Source organism: Molossus molossus, unplaced genomic scaffold, assembly GCF_014108415.1.
Source record: "Molossus molossus isolate mMolMol1 unplaced genomic scaffold, mMolMol1.p scaffold_m16_p_13, whole genome shotgun sequence".
Lineage (NCBI taxonomy): Eukaryota > Metazoa > Chordata > Mammalia > Chiroptera > Molossidae > Molossus > Molossus molossus.
Genome location: NW_023425348.1, coordinates 53,396,924 through 53,420,711, shown reverse-complemented (window position 1 = coordinate 53,420,711; position 23,788 = coordinate 53,396,924). Strand labels below are relative to the sequence as shown.

The window sequence follows — 23,788 nt, the reverse complement described above, 5'->3', positions numbered from 1 at the left end:
AAGTACTGGATTTGGAAAGTCATTTAATTGTCATCACAGCAAAGACTGATTCAAGCAGTAATTATCAGTAGAGGCATACCTTGGAAATACGCAGGTTGGGTCCCAGACCATTGTGAATATCACAATGAAGCAAGTCACACGAATTTATTTGGTTTCCCAATGCATATAAATGTTATATTTACAGTACACTGTAGTCTCTTAAGAATGCAACAGTATTTTGTCTAAAAAAAAGCAATGTACATACCTTAATTCAAAAAAAATGTTGCTGAAAAATGGTAACCATCATCAGTGAGTGAGTAAACTTTTTGCTAGTCAAGGGTCTTGTCATGATGTGGATGGCCACTGACTGGTCAGCATGTGGTGGCTGTGCCAATTTCTTAAAATAATCCAACAATGAAGTTGGCCACATCAATTGAGTCTTTCTTTTACAAATTATTTCTCTATTGCATGTGATGCTGACTGATAGCATTTTACCCACAGTAAAACTTTCAAAATTGGATTCAGTCCTGTCAGAAACTGCCACTGCTTTATCAGCTGAGTTTATGTGCTATCCTAAATCCTTTGTTGTCATTTCAGCAATCTTCACAGCATCTTCAGTTATGTACTGTACATAATGTATGTGCTGTACTTTTATATGACTGTCAGTGCAGTAGATTTGTTCACCAACATCGCTACAACACGAGGAATGCATTGCTCTAGGTGTTGCAGAAGCTTCAACGTCACTAGGCAATAGGAATTTTTCAGCTCCCTTCTAATTTTATGGGACACATGACTATGCAAATGTGAGATTAGACGTAAAATTGTTAAATTTGCTGGATGTGATAACCATAGTGTGGTTATGTAGATATTATCTTTATTCTTAACAAAATCACGCTAAAGTATTTAGGGATAAATGTTATGATGTATACACTTAAGTGGCTCAGAAAAATGTGCGTTTAGGGTGTGTGTGTAGGTCAGAGAGTGCATACCAGCACATAAATACAAATGTGAAAGGAAGTGGAGCAACATTTTAATATTAGGTAAGTCATGGTAAAGGCTAGATGGGTGTTCTTTGTATTATTCTTATTCTTGTACCTTTTCTATAAGTTTTAAATTATTTCCAAAGAAATATTTTTTTAAATCCATGTATCCAAGATCTAGTTTAATAGATATAATACAATAAATATAGTTGAAACTTCCTGCATATTCCTGCTTTTCCCAAAGGTAAACACATTCTGAATTTGGTATTTATTAGTCTCTGACATATTCGCATATGTTGAGTGTATGTTTAGATATACCTAAATAATAATATATAGTAGTGTTTTTTATGGTTTTAAACAATACATACATGTTATTCTTTTTTTTTTTTTAATATTGTTAACTTTATTTTATTTTTTGGTACGTGCCCCTAGCGGGAACCGAACCCGGGACTCTCTGGTCCGCAGGCCAACACTCCAACCACTGAGCCAAACTGGCCAGGGTACATGTTATTCTTTATAATCATGTTACACCTTACTTTCCTCACTCAATATTATACTTAAGAGGTTTATTTGTGTAGATATATGTAGTGCTAGCTCAGTTATTTTCACTGCTGTACAGGTATCCCAAAAAGTCTTAGTGGTGTTTTAAACTAGATTAAATTCACAAGTATGAATGCTACAAACTTATCCCCAAAATTTATATCACTTGAAAGTTATATTTAAATTTCTTTAATAATTATTATTTTATACATTTTGAATAATAAATTTATAGTTTTAATTTATTGTTTCAGTCAACATTTGTCATCTTCAGTCAGGAAGTATAATTTCATAGCATGATTATGACACAGTTTATTCATTCATTCTCTCATTTAGAATGTGTCCACGTTTTTATTATTTCAAATACTGTTACTATGTACCTTTTTATACTTATGTTCTTAGGTACATGTGAAAGACTTTTGGTAAATAATGGAATTAACTAGAATTACTGTAATAACTAGGTCATATAATAGGTGCATCTTAACTTTTATATTCTTCACAGCAATATGTACCTTGGTTGTAGTTGGTCCCCGGCCCTCGTTGGGTCGTGTGGGTGGCAACTACTCGATGTGTCTCTCTCACATCGATGTTTCTCTCTTTCTCTTCCTCTCTCTCTCCCTCCCACTCTATCTGAAGATAAATGCAAAAATGTCCTTGGGTGAGGATTTTAAAAAAAAATCATAGTTTAGACACTTATCCTTTTATATTTATATACTTTCTAGGTAATTTTTCTGTCTGAAACTTGTCTTCATTCTTTAAATGTCATTTTTGACAGAAATTTTTTATTTAAAATAGTTTATCCTTTCACTTATGATTTATATATTTTACACTTTTTCTATCTAAATGCATAAAGATATTCTCTGACATCTTTTACTGAAAGTTTCAGTAGTGACTCGTCACCATTCAGAGAGGTTGTGAGCCCAGTGAGACACTCTTGAGTGCCTGCTCTAGAGCAGGCGCGTGCTTGGCAGCAGGGATGTGTCCGTGTATAAGGCCCAGTGCTGGCTTTGAGGAACTCACATTTTAATAAGGGGCATCAGGCAGAAAGAAAATGAGCGAAAGTAACAGAGATATCAAACTGAAAGAAGTGTTCTGAGAGCAAGATTAGTTCAGTATTGATCATGCAGATGTGGGAGGTGGCGACAGGATTAGAAAGATGGGGTAGGACCATGAGGACATTTTGGCATGGAGCTCAGACTTCATCTTGTGGGTCAGATGTTTTCAAACATTTTTGGCGTCAGAACCCTGACTTTAAAGGAAATTAATGGTGACAACTACAATAATTATAATAACCATAATATCATCTAATATGTCTTGATTATTTACCATGGTACTGTGCTGAGAACTTCAGACATTATCCCATTACTTTTTATAGCAACCTTATAGGATAGGTTTTAATGTTATCCTCACTTTGCCAACTGAGTCTCAGAGAAATTATATCTTAAACAAGTTGAAGCAAAGCGTCTCTTACTAAATTGTTTCTGTGGAACAGAATGCATCTGAAAGTGCTTTAATCAGATTTATGTTTTTTGTCCATGGTGCTAGAAACTGTCTGGAGGACAGATTTGAAATTAATAACTGGATTAGGGAAACCAGTTATGAAACTTATATTAGTCCAAATTAAAGAACATTAAAAACCTGAACTTATAAGTTCAGATGTATCACGTGGGATAAATTGGAAACGAGAAAAGAGTGTAGCAATGAATAATGGACCAAGAAGAAATTTGTATGTGTCATGTTGGTTAAGAGAAATACAGGAAGTATTTTACCTTGAGAAAATGAATGGAGACTCTTGATTTAGTGGGACCATGTAATTAGGTTGAACGGTATAGAAAAAGATGATTCAGGAATAAAAGAGAAAATAAGAAATGATGTACTTATATAATTTCAATTTTGTAAGTATGAATGCTATATTTTCTAGAGTTTCCACTAAACAATAATAATAATAAATGAACAGAGCTTATAAATTCCACGCTGGTAGGGGAGATAAAAGAAGAACTAGGATAAATAGAAATCATAAAGAAAGGGGAAAAAGAGGTAGAACAAATAAAAGTATAAAACAGATACTATGTATGTACATATAGAAATAATTACAATAAAGGTAAGTTGACTAAATGCTCTGGTTAAAAGACAAAAGTTGTCAGACAGGACTATATGCTATTTACAAGAAGTAGAAAAAGACTGAAATAAAAATATGGAAAAAGATATACCAGGAAAAATTCAACAACAATGCTGGAATAGTTATATTAACATTAGACAAATGTTATATTAACATTTAACAAAGAAAAAAGTATTAGAGTAATGGCAGTGTTTAAAATAGAAATTTAAGTATAGATTTTGGTGATTTCATTGAAAAGAAGGTACAGTATATTTCCACACAACTAATATGTTCAATTAGTGTTAAACTGATTTGAAGAATAAAGACAAAGTTTGGGAAAACAAATATCCATAGGTTGTATGAAATTATAGTTTAACCAGATACTTTTCTTCGGAGAGTTAAACAATATTGGCTTTTTAATTATAAGTTTGTGTTGGTTGACAACACATAAAAATTAAATGCTTTTGGTAAGTGTTTGCTCTTGTGTTTTTCAGGAATTCAAAATGTACTCAGCCTCTTTTGTGCAGTCCTTACAGAAAATAAGGTTCTCTTTCATTCCGCAAGTTTCCAGAGACTTAGTGATGCCTGTAGAGCCCTGGAATCTTTAATGTTTCCTCTTAAATATAGGTGAGGTTTTTTACTTGTACTTTTATTTATGCTCAAATAATGTGTTAATTACTAACGATCAGTCAAAATAGTTTGAACCAATAGTTTGAACCACAGGTCATATTTTACAAAGTCATGATTCTGATAGAAACTAGCCTAGAATTTGGAATTTTTGCAAGCCAACCATTACCGAGTGCTGATTAATTTAGTGAAAAATTGATTAATTTGAATAGTATTGTCAGCATTTAATTCTCTTTGAATATGTTTAATGATAAAATTACGTTAGTGCTATGATTTTTTAATTGTAAAGAATTCATTTTAGGGGTTATATTGGTATTATGGTTCTATGAGGGGGGGGAGGAAAGAGCCTTTATCTTTTTTAGATACCTACTAAAATATTTGTGTGCAAATGATATGAAGTCTGGAATTTGCTTGAAATAATACAGTTGGGAGAACAAAAGTGGGTAGAAATATATATGTAATTATGCATTAGTAATTGTCATATTTAGATTGGTACACGGGGCTTTATTTTCCTTTTATTCCCTTTGTTTTATAAGGGGCGTGTTAACATTTTTCCATGATAGACAGTAAAAGCAAGACAGTTTAAACAGTGATGCCTGATGGTACTATAAGCAGAATATTTTATTCTAATATATTGTTTTATTGATTTGATATTCATAACATCTAAGAAATTTAAGTTCATACAAACTAGAAAAAAATTTAGACTGTCTACAGATTTTATTTAAAAACTGTTTAAAAAGTCTTATGGTCTTTTCTTAACCCCTAAATAAGTCTAGACCTTAGTTTTTGTACTTTACCACTCTTATTGAATGCAAAAATCAAGTATAGAAAAATGGAACTTGAATGATTATTTTACTTAGACAAATCACCAGTGTTAATGGGGAGGGCCCATCAGTGAATCAGTGTCACTCTCTGAGATTATATTTCTATGTAAGGAAAAATGCTTGCAAGCCAGATTAAAACACCCAAAGAGACTGCTTGCCTCAGAGGGATAAGGAATAAGGAAGCTGCCTTGGATTCCATTTATTAGATCTTATTATATCTGATCATATCTTTTACATGAAGCTTTAAAAAAAAATCTGTCTTTTGAAAATTAAATATTAATAACCATGAAAATATTACTGATAAGTTCTAAACAGGTAATCTAAAAAAATCATAGTATAAAGATGAAAGAAAATATGTTTATATTACGGAAAAACAAATGTATCTCACATACATTTTTATTATTTCCAGTTATCCTTATATTCCCATTCTCCCGGCTCAGCTACTAGAAGTTCTAAGTTCCCCAACACCATTCATTATTGGAGTACATTCTATCTTTAAAACTGATATCCATGAACTTGTAAGTATTCATCTTTAAATTACCAGTTATTGAGGCCAGAGGTTTATTTTATTGCTTTGATTTTTATAACATTTCAACTAATTACTATTTTCAGCTCTATTGTATTCCCTATAGAAAAGATTGGAAGAAAAGCATCATTGAAAAATCTAAATACATTAATTTTTCTATAGCAAATATGAGAGATTTACAAATTGAATTCATTAATATTTTTAAATGCCTCCTCTTTGAGCATATTAAGTTTATCTTTCTGTATTCTTCATCCTATCTGTGGGAAAAGAAAATAAAATAATCTATTCTATTTATACTTTTGTTATGAGTACAGTCATCCCTTGTTTATCGTGGTTAATCCGTTCCAGACTCTAGCAGTTGCCCCTGGCATTGAAGGATTCCTGGGGTGCTCGACTACATGGGCCTACAGTCCATACGTACAGTAATTTTAATTTTAATTGTTATACAGGGGTGTATAATTGACTCAGACAGCTGAGCGCGTGCTGTGGCATTTTCACTGTCTCGGTCAAGTTTTTAATGAATATATTTGAAAAAAACACGATAGAGTGAAGCCACGAAAGTCGAAGTGCGAAGTGGCGAGGGACAACTGTACTTTAATTTATTCATATTTTGAATGAGGTCTGTATTATTGCTGAATGGTTGATAACTAAAAAGCAAAAATTATTTGCAAAAGAGTGAAGGATTTTAATGGAATGCAAGTTCAATGTGAGCCCCACCAAATTATTCTGTTTCTTGCCCAGGCCTGTGTGGCTCAGATGATTGGAGCATTATCCCATACACCAAAAAGTGGCTGGTTCTATTCCCAGTCAGGGCACACACCCAGGTTGCAGATTCGATCCCCAGTCGGGGTGCATATGGGAGGCAACTGATCAATGTTTCTCTGTCTCTGTCTGTATCTCTTTCTCTGTCTCTCCCCTTCCCTTCTTCCTTTCCTCTTTCTGAAGTCAATAAAAAGCATATCCTCAGGTGAGAAAAAAAATTATTCTATTTCTCATGTCATATGAATAGAAATACCAAAAAAGGAAAGTAATACTCTACATCAGTGATTTTTAACCAGTGAGCCGTGACCATTTTTAAAACATGCAATATCTGACTATTTAGTCAGGGCCACTGACTTATTTTCCCTTAGATTGTCAAATAAAAAAAACAAAAAAGGCAACAGCCAACACAACAATAGCCATCCAGTGTGAATGAATCAAAATTATATCTATATTTTTGTCAGATTGGCAAAAAAAATATTTTTTGGTGTGCTGCAGAATTTTAGTAATTACTTTATGTGGGCCATGAGATGAAAAAGGTTGAAAATTGCTGCTCTATATTCAAGCCAATTCTGGACTAACATGTTTAGTTTTCTGTACTGGACTTTAAGAGTGAATGCGACAAAATAACATGCTTCAGAGAAGGACAGCTAAGATTCTCAGGGGTTTAGAGACTATATCCTGAGAGGCTGTAAGGAAATTTTCTCAGGTAATAGCCTGATAGTATTTGATAACTAAAGATAAATATTTAAGTGGCTATAATAGGAAAGAAGGGTAAGATTTATTTTTTGTAGCTGTAAAAGGCTGAAATATAATAAGTGGGTATGGTGAATCTAGAAACAAGTTTTTGCTCAATACGAGAGTTTTCAACCATTAGAGCTGCCCAGTGACGATGACTGGGTTTCCTTAGAGGAGTGTGTTCTCAGCGCTGTAAGTAGAGTGCCAGGAACAGATGGCATGACACTTTTCAGGGAGTTTAAGAATACACTTTCCTGAAAAGTTGGGCTATAAGCTCTGTGATCCACAGATCTTTAAGATTTCGTGTTTCTACTTTTTTTTAGTTTTAAATGCCAGCAAAGAGGTAAGCTCTGTTGGTGCTTATATATAATTACAAATGTAATAAAATCATAGGTATCATTTAAACTAACAAAAGACTATTCAACACTGTAATTATAAACAGGATCCTCATTCATATATTAATCATTCTGCCTAACCTTATATGTTGATATATAGTTTCTTTTTAACTTTGATATCACTGTATAAAAATATGTGTAAATCAATAAACATATTCAGTAAAACCTAGTTAGTAAAAATTAAAAGCATATCCATCTGGTTTGTAGATCATTTTTTTCCTGAATTTTTTTTTCCTCTGGAGGTAGAACAAACCAATTGTTGCCAAAAGCAAATTTTTTGATGAATAAATGAGAATAAATTTTAATCCGGTTATCAGCATAATAACTTCAGCAATCTTGGCTAGTTTCTTTTACATTTTTATGGAAGTTATTTGTAAATAAACTCTTATAAAATGCTAAAAATCGGTTTCTTTTCTTGCCCTGGCCGGTTTGGAGTCCTGGGTTTGGTTCCCGCTAAGGGCATGTACCTTGGTTGCAGTTTGTCCCCGCCCCGGTTGGGGTCGTGATGTCTCTTTCACGTCGATGTTTCTCTCTCTCTTTCTCCCTCTCTCCCTCTCACTCTATCTGAGGATAAATGCAAAGAAAAATGTCCTCATGTGAGGATAAAAAAAAAAAATCGGTTTCTTTCTTGAGCAACTAAACAGTACCATTTTGATGTATACTAAGTGTTTTGTTTGTTAACTCATGTAACGATTACTATGTTATTTAGATTATGGCTATACTGCTCTCATAAAGCATCCAAAATGCAATGGCCCAAACATGGAATTTTATTTAACACTCATGCGGCAATCTGTAGAGGTGTTCTGTTTTGTCAGCCCAGTTTACTTCATGAAATCATCGAAAGTCCAAGCTTCTTTCCCTCTTGTTTCTCCACCAGAGTCCCCTCATGTATTGTCGTCATCTGAGTGTTCAATGTTGGGTGGCTGCCACTTCCTAGTTCCAGTCATGGAAAGGGGAAAGAGAGCCTTACATCTCTATTTTGAGTGCCTGGAAGTGTACACATTACTTTTCACATTTCATTGGCAGAAATTTAGTCACATGCCACACCTAACTTCAAAGGAAGTTAGGAAATATGGTAGTCTCTCCTTATCCTTAGGAGATACATTAAAAGACCCACAGTGGTTGCCTGAAACCACAGGTAATCCTGAACTTTATTAAGTACTATCTTTATTCTTCTACGTATATAGCTCTCCACTTAAAGGAAGCACCTTACAGCTTCTCTTTGGCATATCCGAATTGCTTGTGTAGCTACTCTTGGACTTTGGGACCATTGTTAGGTGAAATGAGGGTAACGTGACAACAAGCACTATGATTCTGCAACAGTCTAGATCAGCGATCTTCACCCTTTTCATCTCATGGCGTGCATAAACTACTAAAATTCTGCAGCACACCACAAATATATTTTTTGCTGATCTGACAAAGAATAGATAAATTTATTCACACCTGATGGCTATTGTTGTGTTAGTTGTTGCCATTTTGTACTTGACAATCTAAGGGAAAAGAGGTCAGTGTCCCTGACTAGTCAGGTATTGCATGTTTTAAAAATTCTTGCAGCACCCTGGTTGGAAATGGATGGTCTAGATGGCGACCAAGTGATGAATGGGCAGGTAGCATATACTGTGTGGATAATGCTACACAAATGGATGACTCACCTCCCAGGCAGGACAGTGGGACAGCCCAAGATTTTATCACATCACTCATAATGACATGCAGTTTAAAACTTATGAATTGTTTATTTCTGGAATTTTCTTTTCAGTATTTTTGGACCAGTTGACTGAGGGTAACTGAGACCTCAGAAAGCCAAACCACTGGTAAAGCGGGACTGCTGTAGACAGTGGCTTGGAAGCCGTGGACCCAGCGTTCTATTACTGTGGACCATCACGAGGCGCTTCCACATCGGGCTCTTCGCATTTTGAATTGGCGAAGGTCAAATTAAGTTGCTTAACAACCAATACATTTTATTAATTATATTAATTTTTTTTATCTCCTTCAGTTAGATGTAATCATAGCAGATTTGGATGGAGGCACTATTAAAATTCCTGAATGTATTCACCTCTCTTCCCTCCCGGAACCACTTCTACATCAGACTCAAGCAGCTCTTTCTTTGGTAAGCCATTTTTTTAAATAGTAATTTTCTCTTGATATAAATCTAAACTAAGATAATTAGAATTTTTTTAAATGTCTTAAAACATGAATATAGTCTCATATAATATTTAGAAATCTTTGCTAAGATTTATCTAAAGAATATACTTTGCATCCTAACTGAATATTTGTTGTACATTCATTCCTTCACTCAGCATATTTACTTAGTACTGAATACTGCCGTGGTATTGGAGACATGCCCGTGAAAACAATATTAGGCCCTGCCTTGAAATCATTGATTCCCCTCCAGCCCCCTTGAGAAGCCAGTACTTGTTCCTTCTCCTTCAGCCTCCTATTGACAGCTCATTCCTCTTTGGTAGACGTGCTACTTGCAGAACAGTGTGATGTTGTTTTGCCAATATTTTCAAGTTACTACAGGAAGATGTAACTTACAGTTGGATTAAATATCCAGCATTCTATGTAGTGAAGTTTTAAGAAATCTTGTGTCCTGGATGTTTTTCATAGAAATGAATTTAATTTTTTGTAGTTATTTATCTTATTTGATTTGTAAAAACACAAAATTCTATTTTACTGACACTTTTAGGTGCCCATTTATTCATCATCAGAAAATTGAAACTCAGAAATTCTGCATTTTAAGCCATTACTAGAACTAAGACCTTCATATTCTTCTTGAATAACATTCTAGGCTGAGCTAAAACCTCCCTCCCCCACAAATAGGAGCTCAGAAATATAGACTTATCAGGAAGGATTTTATTCTCAGAAAATTTCAAATTTTTATTAGTCCCTATGTTGTTATAGTGGTAGCTGTAGGATGGGAGCATTGAGAGAAGACTGACTTTTTTTCTAATGTAGTTTGTCATCTAGAGTATAAGGCGTAGTAGAGTGGATGGAATATTAGTGTAGAACTCAGAAGACCTAAGTTCCAGTCGCATCCTGCCATTGATACCATTGAGCAAATGACATTCCATCTGTAGGCCAGTTTCCTGGTCTTTATCTGAAGGTTGGCTGTTTTATACATAGGATGACTAAACGGACTGTTTCCCAGAGTGAAGTATGGAGATGGTTTTGGGTGGTATGTGGCAACCATTTTTATTTTAATAATGATGTCTTCATTATTATAATGTTTATTTTAAATAGCATATAAAAGCAGTGATTTCACAGATGATGACATCTAAGAAAATATTAGATTTAAAGAGGTGAATTGATTTAAAGACAATTTAAAGGAAAGGACCAGCTAAATAAACACATCAATGGTATATGGATATATCAAAAGCTGGGAAGATAGTATTTGAGTGATTGAAAATGTTTAATGTTTCTAGATATCTTAAATAAGTTGTTAAATCTAATATGTGAATACTTAACATGATATTTATAATTATTTGAGGATTAAGTACTAAAATTAACAAAGATTAAGAGTTTATTCTAAAGTCAGTGGCTCTTGGTAGAGGTTCTGCTGCACACTGGTATACCTTAACCTGCAATACCTGTGCCATAAAATTTAATCAATGAGTAGACTTCATTTTGGGGAAAACTGAGTGTGCCAGGTTTTTTAGTTGTCAAGCACAATAGTGGAATATGTGCTCCAGTGTAGTACTATAAATAAGGCATAAGAGCATTTGTATATTGTCAAATAGGATCATAAAGAAATCGCATTTGATGGACTGTATGGGAGCTTTGATACACAGGTTTATGAGCTTCATTTGCTTAGTAAATAATTATAATCAAATGGCAACATAGTACTTGAACTATGTAATAACCATGGATGATTTTATAGACATGAAGACATTATTATACTGTAGTACTACTGATTGGGTGATTGGGTCAACATTTTAGTGTCATTTTGAAGTATTGTTCTGAGTTTTTTGGTCTATTATGAGTATGCTACCAAAACCTGAGTGTTTAAAAATGATCTGCAGAAAACAAAAATTTGCTATATACTTTTTTCCCCACTTCTCCCCAACCTGCTTTCCTTCAAAACCTAACTCAACATCTGTAACAAAAATAAATTAATAAAAATAATTTTTAAAAATAAATAATTAAACCAATCAGCATAAAAAAAACCCAACTCAAATGCTACTTTCTTTTGTAGCTTTGCTTAAATTAAATTAATGATACTTTATATTTCATATATATTCTTTATATGTTTTATAGTACTCGTTCCATAGTAATATACTTTAACTCATGTGAAAGTTCATAAGCTTATCTCCTTTCTCCTCAATATTTCAGTTAATTAATTATTTTTTAATTAGACTAAGAAACGTAAAAATAAATGCTTATTTAAAAATTTCAACTATATAGACAAAAAGCTCTGTCCTAAACCATTCCCTTCCCAGAGGTAGCTACTGTTTTATAGCTTAGTGTATATTCTTTCAGAACTTTATATGTTCACTTATAAATACATCAGTGCATGTACATATATAGATTTAAGGTTTATTTTGTTTTATTTTTAAATAAATGAGACCATACTATATGTGTTTTTCTAGAACATGGTTTTTCATTAAATATTTTGTTTTGGAGGTCTTTTCACAATAGTTTATACAGAGCTGCCTCAGCTAACTGTATTGTAGTCATATATATTGTAATTCATCTACTGGCACTTTTTCCTCTAATGCTCCAAGTAGATTAAATAATAGCTTTTTTTTTTTTTTTTTTTATTAAGATCTTCTACATAACAAAACTTCTTTGCTTTAGATTCTACACCCAGATTTGGAAGTAGCGGATCATGCTTTTCCCCCTCCACGGACAGCTTTATCCCACTCAAAAATGCTGGTAAGAAATTTAAGATTTAAATGTTATGCTTTTAAAGAGAACTGTACTTTTATTGGTACAGCTGTTAAAGAAGCTGAATTAGATGGACAGACAAGTAAAAATAATGAGAGTTAGTTGGACAGCTTAGTAAAATGTGCACCAAATCAGAAATGAAGAGAATTGCCACTGACTCACCTTGTGACCTGCTCAAGGAGTCACAGGGCAGCACACTAAATCCGTAGGGAGAAGGGCTAAGACTGCTATCCTGAGGAGGCGTGAGTAAGTAGGGGATGAAAAATCAGAACCTAGGCTGTAGCTTAGAAAATTGTGCCAAACAGGAAATCAAAAGGGCCAGGCAAGGATTTAAAAAGGGGGTTTTGGGGGTTAGAGCTTACAAAAAAATAGAAACAAATTGTTGATAATGGAAGAGAATCAAGTTTGAGAAGTGAGTAGACAAAAATAAAAGGCTGAGTATATAACAGAGATCCCTTTTTAATTTTGCTCAGTGCAATTTTTAGAGATGAGCTTTGTGGCCAATAAGTAGCTTCACAGAGCTGGACACCTTTGACAAGTTCCTTAAGCACTCTTGACTATTTCCTCCTTAATTAAACAAGGGGTTGACCAAATAAATCTGTAAGTTTTCTTACATTTCTAAACTGATTTTATTAAAGCCTGAATTATTAAAACAGTTTAAGTTATGCCTTATTATATAGGAATAGATTTTTAAGAATTAGATAAATTTTGGAATACTTTTATAAGCTTTAAAAAATAGTCTGAGTTTTTTTTTTCTTTTATATTTGTGATAGTCTTTTGATGGCTGTAAAAATCAAATGACTTGAGAAATAAGCCCTTCTTTAACACGATGAAAGGAGAGACTCTGTGACTTCTGTTCTTTCTGATAAGAAAATTGAATGTACCTGAGGCAGGTTTTGTTTGGTTCAGTTTTAAACAGAACTATGTGACAGCCTGTGCCGCCAGCAACGCAGCAGGGTAGGTGCCCAGCACGCAGGGCTGCCACGGATGGGCCTTGTGTGCAGGAAGCACAGACGCAGGTTTTTTAATAATTCCTCAACTTCTTTACAACTTTTTGACTTTGTGATATTTCATTTATTTGTTAAGAAATTCAATTATCTAACATGTTTCTTCTTATATTTCAGGATAAAGAAGTACGTGCAGTTTTTCTTAGATTATTTGCACAACTTTTCCAAGGATATAGATCATGCCTACAACTTATAAGAATTCATGCAGAACCAGTAATACATTTTCACAAGGTAAGAATTATATTGAATCTGTCCAAAATGTAGACTCTAATTAAATAAAAAACTTGGTTGTCTTTTTCTGGCCACGTATTTTGACCTTAATTTATCAAATGAGGTTATTTAAAATCTCTGCTTTGTATGGTTAGATGATCTTTTTTTCCCCTTTTTATTGAATTTATTGGGGTGACCAAATTATACAGGTTTTAGGTGTACGATTCTTCAACACATTGTCTATACATTGTATTGATAATTTTAATAATACTATGGAACTACCGTGTCTTCCTTCAGGGTATGTTAATTTTAAATTGCTTTTCTTTAAAATTGAGTGTTAATTTCTCATTTCTCCTCCTTCTTTATAGACAGATTCATTTTTATTCTTTCCAAAACATGTAGTATCTCAGGTATCGAAAACCTTTTTGGGAGAAATGTAATTTACAGTAACACATTTATGCATGAAGACATTTATTCAAACTTTGTCTATTATATTTTGTTTTGACCATCTATGTATTAGTGGGTAATAAATTATTCATTTCACATTTTCTTTCTTTACAGACAGCTTTCCTGGGGCAGCGTGGTTTGGTTGAGAATGATTTCCTCACTAAAGTTCTCAATGGGATGGCATTTGCAGGTTTTGTTTCAGAAAGAGGTCCTCCCTATAGATCCTGTGATCTCTTTGATGAGGTATAGTTTTTATCAAATGAATACATTATTTACAGACAAAATTAGACTAGTACAAAGTAGAGAAGTAGTATTTTTTTAAAACAGATGTTTTATTTATTTGTGTTTAAACTTACAAACCAATCAGTCGAACTGTTATTATTATTATGATACAGCAAAATACAAAACATCTTTTACAAATATTTGAGTAATAACAAAGTAGGGGTTGTAGTAAGACAGCGAAAGGGGCAGAGGAAATCAGTGAAGCATATTATAGTTTAGCCATTCACCCGAATTAAGGTTTTAACAAGCCTCCCAATCCCAGAAAACATGAATAATTCTTTATCACACATCTTTGTATTTCACTTTCTATTCTTGCGGTTAAGATTCTACATCCTAGAGTTATCCAAAATAGTATTATATCTAATTATCTACAGCCAGAGACGTCTTTTGTCATTTGTCTACAGCAGCAAGGCTGCAGAAACCTCTTTGATTAGACTCCAGTCACACCCCACCCCACCCCTCCACATTGGCACAACAGGCATAATGAGAAGCAGCCTATCAAGGCAAAGACACACAGAAAAATCCTAGGAGAGGTAATACAGCTACTGCCCAAACTGTGGTTGAGTAATATACCCATCGTCACACTGTATGTTCATGGCTGTATGGCCATTGAGTCAGACTGTATGTTTATGGAGTAATCTGGGAATAAATCCATGCTTTGCTGGGTACTGCAATACTTAGGGGTTTACAGTATTGCATCATAGTTTTCCCCAGCAGCTTCCATGGTGTCCTCGAAGTCACTGATAGGATTTTGCTGGAAATGGATCAGGGGCTGCAGGGATTCCTCTCCAGAACTATAGACCTGGTTGTTCCAGGCTTGGGGGCACCAGGTCTGACTACTCCAGGGGTAGTAGTTCTAAGAGGGGCTGTTCCAGGAATGGTTGCTCCAAGTTAGGTGACTGCAGGTCTGGTTGCTCCACATTGAGAGGTTTCCAGAAGCATTCACCAGGCACCCCTGGTGACAGGAAGAGAGGCCCAGGTGCTCTGTAGTTGCTGAGCTCATCTGGGTCACACAGTTGCTACTCTTTGGCCAGTTGTACTTCTGCCACCTCTTACATTTCTTTTTCTGGTTCTGGAACCAGGTCTTAATCTGTTTGTAGCTAAGGTTCAAGATGTTAGAAAGTTCTTGCATCTGCTGGATACTGAGATATTTCGGTCTCTGAAATCTCTCATTGAGTACACAGAGCTGGGTCTGTGAGACTATGGTTCTGATCTTCTGTTTCTTGACCTGGACTTTCTTCCCTGCACTGTTCTCTACAGAAATGGGTAGTATGCTGGGACTGGTGGAAGAATCGGGGCTGTTCTGAATAAACAGATGGAGGAAGGAAGAGAAGAGACAGTCTCCATGTGGAGTGTCTCAGCAGATGACACTTGCAAGGATGCATAGTTTTCTTCAGGCTCATACATCTCAGGCTCTGGTGAAATTTCCCTAGAACCAGATGCTTTAGAGCAGGGCAGGCTTTGGGGACAAGTGGAATCCACACTCATGTTGCTGAGCTGAAGGAGAGAGAAAAACAACAACAAAGAACTAGATTGTAAGAAAGGCTCAGGTTTAACTATCTAGATAGAAGATATTAGAGAAATACGAAGATCTCCAGATCAGTATTTTAAGCTTTTTTATTTTTATTTTTTTTATTGATTTTAGAGAGAGAGGAAGGGAGGGGGGGGGAGAGAGAGAGAGAGAGATATGAGAGAGAACATCTATTGGCCACCTCCTGCATGTCCCCAACAGGGATTTGTCCCACAGTCTGGGCATGTGCCCTGACTGGGAATCGAATTGGAGATCTCTTGGTGCATGGGTCAATGCTCAACCACTGAGCCACACAGGCCAGGCAGTATTTTAAACTTTTAATCAAAATTATAACTATGTTATAAATTAAATATAAAATAATCCTAATATATTTACTATTTTGCTTATCAGATCTTGGTATTTAAAATGTGGATTAGAAAAATTTAAAAATATAATTATAGGATATCTGACACATAAAATCTTGAACAACTTAATTTTAAATTGTTTATTAAAATCTTTTTGAAAAAACTGACAGTGATTATATAAATAGAACACTTAGTTCTAAAGGCAATAACACAATTCCTTTATTGGCTTCATAGAGAAAAAGTCCAAGTTTACTGTATAGATATGTAATTTCAAACAGTTACATGTTTCTGTCAGTGTTCTAGCGCCATAGTTTAGCATTCTTACTAATCCATAATATCTCCCTTGGGAGATATTCAATATATAAAAGACAGATTTAAATCTCTGTCTTTACAGAATTGGCCATATAAAGGGAAAGTTAGGATAGATGTGACTTAAATAAGGAAGCTATTTTGTGTTTGTTGTGATTTCTCTTATGTTACTATATCTTTCCATTTATTATTTAACTATTTTCATAGACACCCATTTTGGTGGATAGAATAAGTAATGGTATTCCCATTTCAGTTTCTGAAAGAGCATTGTATTGGAAGCAATAAATATAAAAGTTCCTTGACGTCTATAAAAGAAAATACTCCTAGCACCAAAGATAGTGGAGGATAGTAATGTAAGTGAGCATATTTTGGTGCTGCTGGTTTTATTTTATAGAGAGAAGATAGGAATCAAGCTCTTAAAGGTCCTTGGTTCAGATAAGGATCTTTTATTCTCATATAAAAATAGTTAAGTATTCACAGTAAGATTTAAAGAAGCACATATTTTAAGTCTGAGTATGGAGAACTGCACTACATGCTTTAGTTAATAATAAAAACAAATCATATGAAGATTTAGGAGCAATTGCCCAGAAGTGGCAATTCTTTCTCATCAGTTGCTGATCACTGATTCTCTAATACCAACATTAAATATAATTGATCATTGATTTTCTAATACTAACATATATCAGCATTTAGAGCCTAAGTAATTGAGACATAATGTTTTGGGGCTTAAATTAGATGCCCTTCAGAGTCTTTTTTAGCCCTTACATTTTATTAGTCTCTGAAGCATTCTGAATAGTAACATTGGTTTATGTACCCCCTTTCCTTTCTATCCAAATTCCCTTAGTTACCCCCCCTGGCAGTTTCATCACAACTAATAAGTCATATTGATTACTTTCAGAAAGCTTGCTTGCTACAGCCTCTGACTGTTTTTGTAAGTCCTTCCCTTGTCTGGAGTGCCCTCCATCTACCTTCCAATGTGACCATGACCTTCCATTCTTTATTCTATGCTCTTATCTCACCACCTCCTTGAACTACATTGGAGGTCTACTAATCTGCATTGAGCTTTATTTTGTGTTTCTAACCTTATATGACAACTTATCTTCTATTATGTACGTTTATATACCTTTATGCATAAGATATATATATATATATATATATATATATATCCTTTACATTTAAACAGGGCAAGGACTCTGTCCAAGATTCCTATTGTGTCTCTTCTTAGTGTTTATCCTGTTCTATGTTCTGCCATCAGTGATGATTTTTGGCATCTTGTTGGGAGGATGTTACTTGAAAGCCAGTTTATATGCATACTTCAGTCAAGGATCTAAAAGCAATGAGACATCAGACCGAAGTAATTTCTTGTCTACCCTCTTTGGCCATTTAATTGGTTTTCACGAGAGTGTGCTTTTGTAGGAAATTCTAATGTGCTCTGGAAAAGGGATCCTTGCTCTCATTTCGCCTGGGGCAGCCTACCACATGGCAGGATTACAGAGCTTTGAGAAGCAGCTTATCCCCACACTCCCATCAGATGGGCCTGTTGGAGGGAAAGCAGGGTTTGCCATTGTTGGGCAATCTTTCTGAATCCTGGCCTAGAATAGGTGAACTCATGGTTTTATGTGTCTGTCTATTCCAGTAAATCTGTTAGTTCCTAGAGAGAAAAATCTTATACCCTTTTTAAAAAAAATTCATCCATCTATCTACCCCTCCTCCTCCTCCTCACACAATTTTTTTTCCTGTCAGTACTCTTTTCTCCACTCCAAGTATATACACTCTACAGTTCTCCCAGCAAATTATTTAGTAGGAAAATGGATTTGAGTTTATATAATTTGAGAACTAGAAGGAGCCTAAAGGTCATCTTGTCCTTCCAACTTATTTTAGAGATGAAGAAACTGGAGCTCAGGAGTTTAGTGACTTGCTCCAAATCTCACTATCAGCAGAGCTTGAACAAGCATCTGAGTGAACTGACTTGAACATTTGGTTCATGCTTTGTGAGTTAGAGAAATGTTTGGAGCCTTTTGGACCATCCAAAATTCTCTGAGTGAGAAATATCTAAATGAAGCCTGGAGAATGAAAGGGTCTCCGTGAGTTCCAGAAATGACTTTTCCCAGGAGGAAATAGGGCCCTAAGTCATCAGGGATAGACCACCAGACTCTCCAATGACTAGATAGACTCTAAATCAAGAGTAGAGGTGAAGCCCAGCAAAAAGCTAAAATATTTTTTTAGTAATAGTATCTATTTTTGATGCTTTTTGGTTTGCTACTTGTATGAAATTATCACAGTTTTCTAATTCAGTATATTTTGGAGTTGATGTTTTGCCATTTGATTCTTTTTTCAAGTTGGTAGCTTTTGAAGTAGAGCGAATTAAAATTGAAGAAAATAACCCATCGAAGATGATAAAGCACATCAGAGAACTTGCTGAGCAACTGTTCAAAAATGTAAGTACGTATATTTATTTAGACAGTCATTGATTTTAAAAGTACTAATAAAGTATTTTGCTTGAAACACTGAAAAGGTTAATCTTTCTAGTGATAATCTTTGTATTCTGACTTTAGACCTTTGAGACTATAAGTTACAAGTTTTACAATTGTTACTGTGCATCAAAATAGAACTTATTTTTAAAAATTATTTTCCTGTCAATTACTGTATTATGAAAATTTCTTAGTCACAATTTTCCATTTTGTCATATGGCCTCATTGTGATTTTCATTTAGGTTTCTGTCTTCTTAAGAGTATTGGGCATTTTAAGGCATGAAGAGTATACCCATTGGAGACCAGAACTACCTCAGACAGAACTGATGTTCTCTGCTGTAGCTTGATGGTGAGGGTAAGCTAGATCAGGGAAATGATTTGAGTGGAATTGTTTTGAACACACAGGAAGTGAAAAGCTAAAAGATAGCAAATTGTCCAGTGCCCAGCTACAAAAACTCAAGGGTGAAACTATCCCCCATATAAAAGAAATGCATAAAGTGTTGAAGATTGATATTTCACGCCGGTAAGGTATGAAATAATAATTGGGACACCAGGAAAAAACAGAATCTAATGTGACAGGGAGATCATGTGCGTGTGGAAAAATGAGTTTTGGCTGATGATTATAAGTCCTTCCTCCTGCTTATAAAGCTTATTCAGAGTTGAATCCTTTTACTAAGAAAAGGAAAGTAGAAAGTATGGTCTTCCAGGGGAAGTCGAGGGAGATGTATTTTTCAGGAGACACAATTAAGAAGGTTTTGGGGCCAATATCCTGGTATTTTTTAACTTAATTATTTGCATAGGTGCACCTTTTTGGATGTTGGGTCATTAGTCACATCCATTTAGAATCTGAGAACCAATTGGATAAAAACAGGAATACTAAATTGTGTTCCTCTATTCAATTATTTATGAATTTTATTTCTGAAGTTACTTTAAAATGTATCCCTTGGATTGATACCCTAAACTCCACATATAACTGTCCAATACTATAATAAATCTATTTCTTAATTAGTACGTTGGAACTTAAGAGAAATTATGTCAGAAGGAAAACTTGTTTTCTATGCTGGTCTTTGTCATTTATGACAGTTATGTAGAACTAATGTATAGCATGAACACATGAGAAATTTCTGTTGGCCTACTGTGATAATAAATATTGAGTGTTCAGAACAACATGTCAGGTATGGGATTAAGCACTTTACATATATCATCTGTAATCCTCATATCAATAATGTAAAATATAGGTGTCAGTATCCCCAGTTTACTGGTGATAATTGGCTTGGGAGCATAAATGGCTATTAAGTAATTGAATCCAGATTTTAAATTCAGGAATTTTTATCTATCCAATCCCTAAGTCTATGTTCTTTCGCTCCATTAGGCTGGCTCATCTTCAACTGGAAAAATTGTGGTATTTCCAATGGCTGATTTTATTCTTTGTTCTCTATAAAGCACTTTAATGTACTTTTTCATATGATCTTGAAAATTACCCTGTGAGATAGATTGGGGAGAGGAACCTGAATATTACAAAGCTTTTTCTCCTTGCCTACTTAGAGTTATTTATTGATGTATTTCGAAAAATAACAACACATCAACTGGGAGTCAATGTTTGATACTCTGGGACTGATTCCTTTAATACTGAATATTTATTTCTTAGGTCTTTACAAACCTATTCCAGAGCTGCAAAATTTTATAGCCAGTAAGTGAGCAGAGCTGGGGTTCTGACACAGACTTGTCTCTATTCCATGACTCAGTGTATGTTAGGGTGTATGCCAAGCCATTTTGATGCAGAAATTAGGTAAATTTTGTTCTTACCATTTTAGAATTTGTGATACATAGCTAACACTAAGCCAACACAAAACTGAAAACTGCAGTAAAATAAATAAATACTTATTATATATTCTTAAAGATGAATGCAAAGCACAACCACTGTCCTTTAACACTTTTAAAGAGGCCATCATGAGGGATTCTATTACTAGGTAAGAGGTGGAAATCACCCTTAAAATGAATTCTACATTTCTTGAGTCCTTATTGGACTTCTTTCCACAATCCATCTATTTAATTTAATTTAATTAACTTCATTCATTCAGTATGTATTTATTAGGCACCTACTATTGCCAGCATTTTCTAGGTACATGATTCTCCTAATAGCCTTGAGAGGAGGATCCATGATGAGTGAGAATTTGAAAATATCCCAATGGATTGTCATCAGGCTTTTTGTAATTCTTTCTAGTTTTAAGAATGTAAGATCCTTGATGGTCCCAACATTCCTGAAGTAAATACAAAGTTAGAAAGCAGAGCAGGATAATAAAGTTACTCTCTTTGGTCATGCAGGAAGTTGAGGGGAGGGAGGAAGGATGGTCTCAATGCAAGGAAAATAATCCAGATGGTTCTATTTTTAACTAGTCAGTTTTTTGTTTTTTGTTTTTTAAATCACATTTCTAAAATTCCCTTTGGTAAACAAGAGCCAACCATATAATTTCACTGTTTCCTTGTTACTGGGTTATAATTGAGACCTGGTGGTTCCATTCAGATGTTTGTAAATACTTTATTGCACTGAAGTCTGGTATGTGTATCTAGCCTCTCTCCTTTACTTCCCTTTGAAATACCTCAAAATCGAACCATAATTTTTCAGTTTCTTCTTGCCACTCCTTTAAATTGCTTTTTGTATTGTTTTTTTGAGTAGGAATGAATTGTAGGAGTGTGAGTAGATGTGAATAGGGTGAATTGTAACTGGGCTTAGCTGCTATTTTGACTTTCTGGAGCTTCCTAAATAATTAAGAGAAGTATTTGGTGATGGGTGGAGTACAGAAAAGTGGAGTGAAGGAGAAGAAAAAGAATAAATCCATTACAGACCAATTGTGTAAGCATTGGTAAGGTTTATACCATGAAGATTATTGGCCATACATTTTTCAGCTTTTCTTTCCTTGCCCAGTGGATAACACTGGGTCTGCCTACTTTGGCTTTCAGAATCTTCGAGGTCAGCATATTTAGCTACTTACCTGCTCTATCCCAGTGGTTTTTTTTTTTGGTACGTGCCCCTAGTGGGAACTGAACCCGGGACTCTCTGGTCCATAGGCCAACACTCCAACCACTGAGCCAAACCGGCCAGGGCTATCCCAGTGATTCTTGATACACACTCATAAAGAACCACTAACTGCACATACAATGAGAATGTTAAGATAGGCCAGGACAAGAACTTTATAAAACCTCCATTTAAGGCATCAAGAAATTAGTTGGACGTGTGTTTTACTGTTTTACATTGTGCAGTTTTTGTAATTTGTTTTGTACTGCAGTAGTACATGAATATTAGCCAGATGGTGTAATTTGTCTGACAGTTTTCTTACAAGTTAAAGGATAAAAGAGAACACTTGGACTTTCTTATAAAATAATATGAGATTTTGCCCTCACTGGTTTGGTTCAGCGGTTAGAGAGTTGGCCCACAGACCAAAGGGGTGGAGGGTTTGATTCCTGGTCAACAGCACATACCTGAGTTGTAGGTTTGATCCCCAACCCTGGTTGCGGTAATGTGGGAGGCAACCAATCAATGTGTCTCTTTAACATCGATGTTTCTCTCTCCCTCCCTCCTTCCCCTTCTTCCTTCCACTCTATCTAAAAATCAGTGGAAAAATATCCTCGGGTGAGGATTAACAACAACAACAACAATAATAATAATTTTTATTTGTCTCTTTCCAGTATTTAATTGCCCAACATGGAAACAAATAGCTTTTAAAATCCTAACAGGAGAACAAATCCCAACTATAGGAGTAGCCATTCTAAATCACATAAGATCTGTACCATTTACATTTCTGCAGAAAGTTAATATCACTACCAGGCAAATTTAGTCTACACTGATGAGATTTGTACTCTTTGCTACTTGTGAATAAAGGGGTTTTCTGTTGTTACAGAAATGAAGTAAAACATTGTGATCATCTTTAGTCTTAAAGAGTCAAAACATAAACAACTTGTTTAGATTATTATGAGAAAATGAGCCCCAACCCAAAGCATAAAAATCAAACTTCTTCCCCATCATGTCTGATTTGTTTGCTCACTTTTAAGTCAGGTTTACTATAATAAAGTATCATATAGTAAAATTTGCCATTTTTAAATGTACATACAGTTCTGTGCATTTTGACAAATAATGAAGTATACAACCACCACCACCACAGTAAGGACATAACATTTTTTTTACTACAGAATTTCCCTAATGTGCCCTTATAATCTCCCACCACCTCAAACTCTTAGCAACTGATATGTTTTCTGTCTGTGTACTATTTCCTCTTCCAAAATGTCATTATATAGTGTTTGTAGTTTGACTTCTTTCACTTAGCATTGTGCATTTCAGATTCATCCATGTCTCTACTTAAACCTGTTGTTAATTCCTTTTTATTGTTGGTAGTATTCCATTGTATGGATGTACCAAAGTTTTATTTATGTGTTGATTAACTGAAGGACAGTTTTGGCAGTTATGAATAAAATCACCCTAAACATTTGCATAGGTTTTTGTATGAACATAAATTTTCATTTATCTTGGGTAGATATTTAGAAGTAGGATACTGGTAACAAAATGTTAACTCTATAAGAAATAAGACACTTCCCAGGTGTCTGTGCCACTTTTCATTTCCTCCAGCAATATATGAGAGTTTCGTTGCTCCGTATCTTCACCAACATTTGATATCCTCAGTTTTTTTGTTTTGTTTTTAACCATTCTAATAGGTGTGTGGTTATATCTTATTATGGTTTTAATTTGCATGTCAATTGATGAGTGAGAATATAGGTCTCTTAGCTAGTCACTATATGCCTCCTTGGTACTTATAAAAATAGTACTTGTGTTAGAATATGAAGCTTC

At 34.6% G+C, this 23,788-nt stretch overlaps 1 protein-coding gene and 1 pseudogene across 2 annotated transcripts in view; one reads left to right on the top strand and one right to left on the bottom strand.

The window, feature by feature from the left end:
- The window catches only part of SBF2 (SET binding factor 2), a 417,243-nt gene that overhangs the window by 214,587 nt on the left and 178,868 nt on the right, over nt 1–23,788 (top strand). For both annotated transcript variants that reach the window (XM_036258297.1, XM_036258299.1), the window contains exons 7-13: nt 4,089–4,221; nt 5,455–5,563; nt 9,457–9,570; nt 12,258–12,335; nt 13,472–13,585; nt 14,126–14,254; nt 18,817–18,915. In XM_036258297.1, the coding sequence (XP_036114190.1) occupies nt 4,089–4,221; nt 5,455–5,563; nt 9,457–9,570; nt 12,258–12,335; nt 13,472–13,585; nt 14,126–14,254; nt 18,817–18,915 (776 nt within the window). The remainder of the gene's footprint in view (nt 1–4,088; nt 4,222–5,454; nt 5,564–9,456; nt 9,571–12,257; nt 12,336–13,471; nt 13,586–14,125; nt 14,255–18,816; nt 18,916–23,788) is intronic.
- Nucleotides 14,886–15,781, bottom strand: LOC118627728 (annotated as a pseudogene).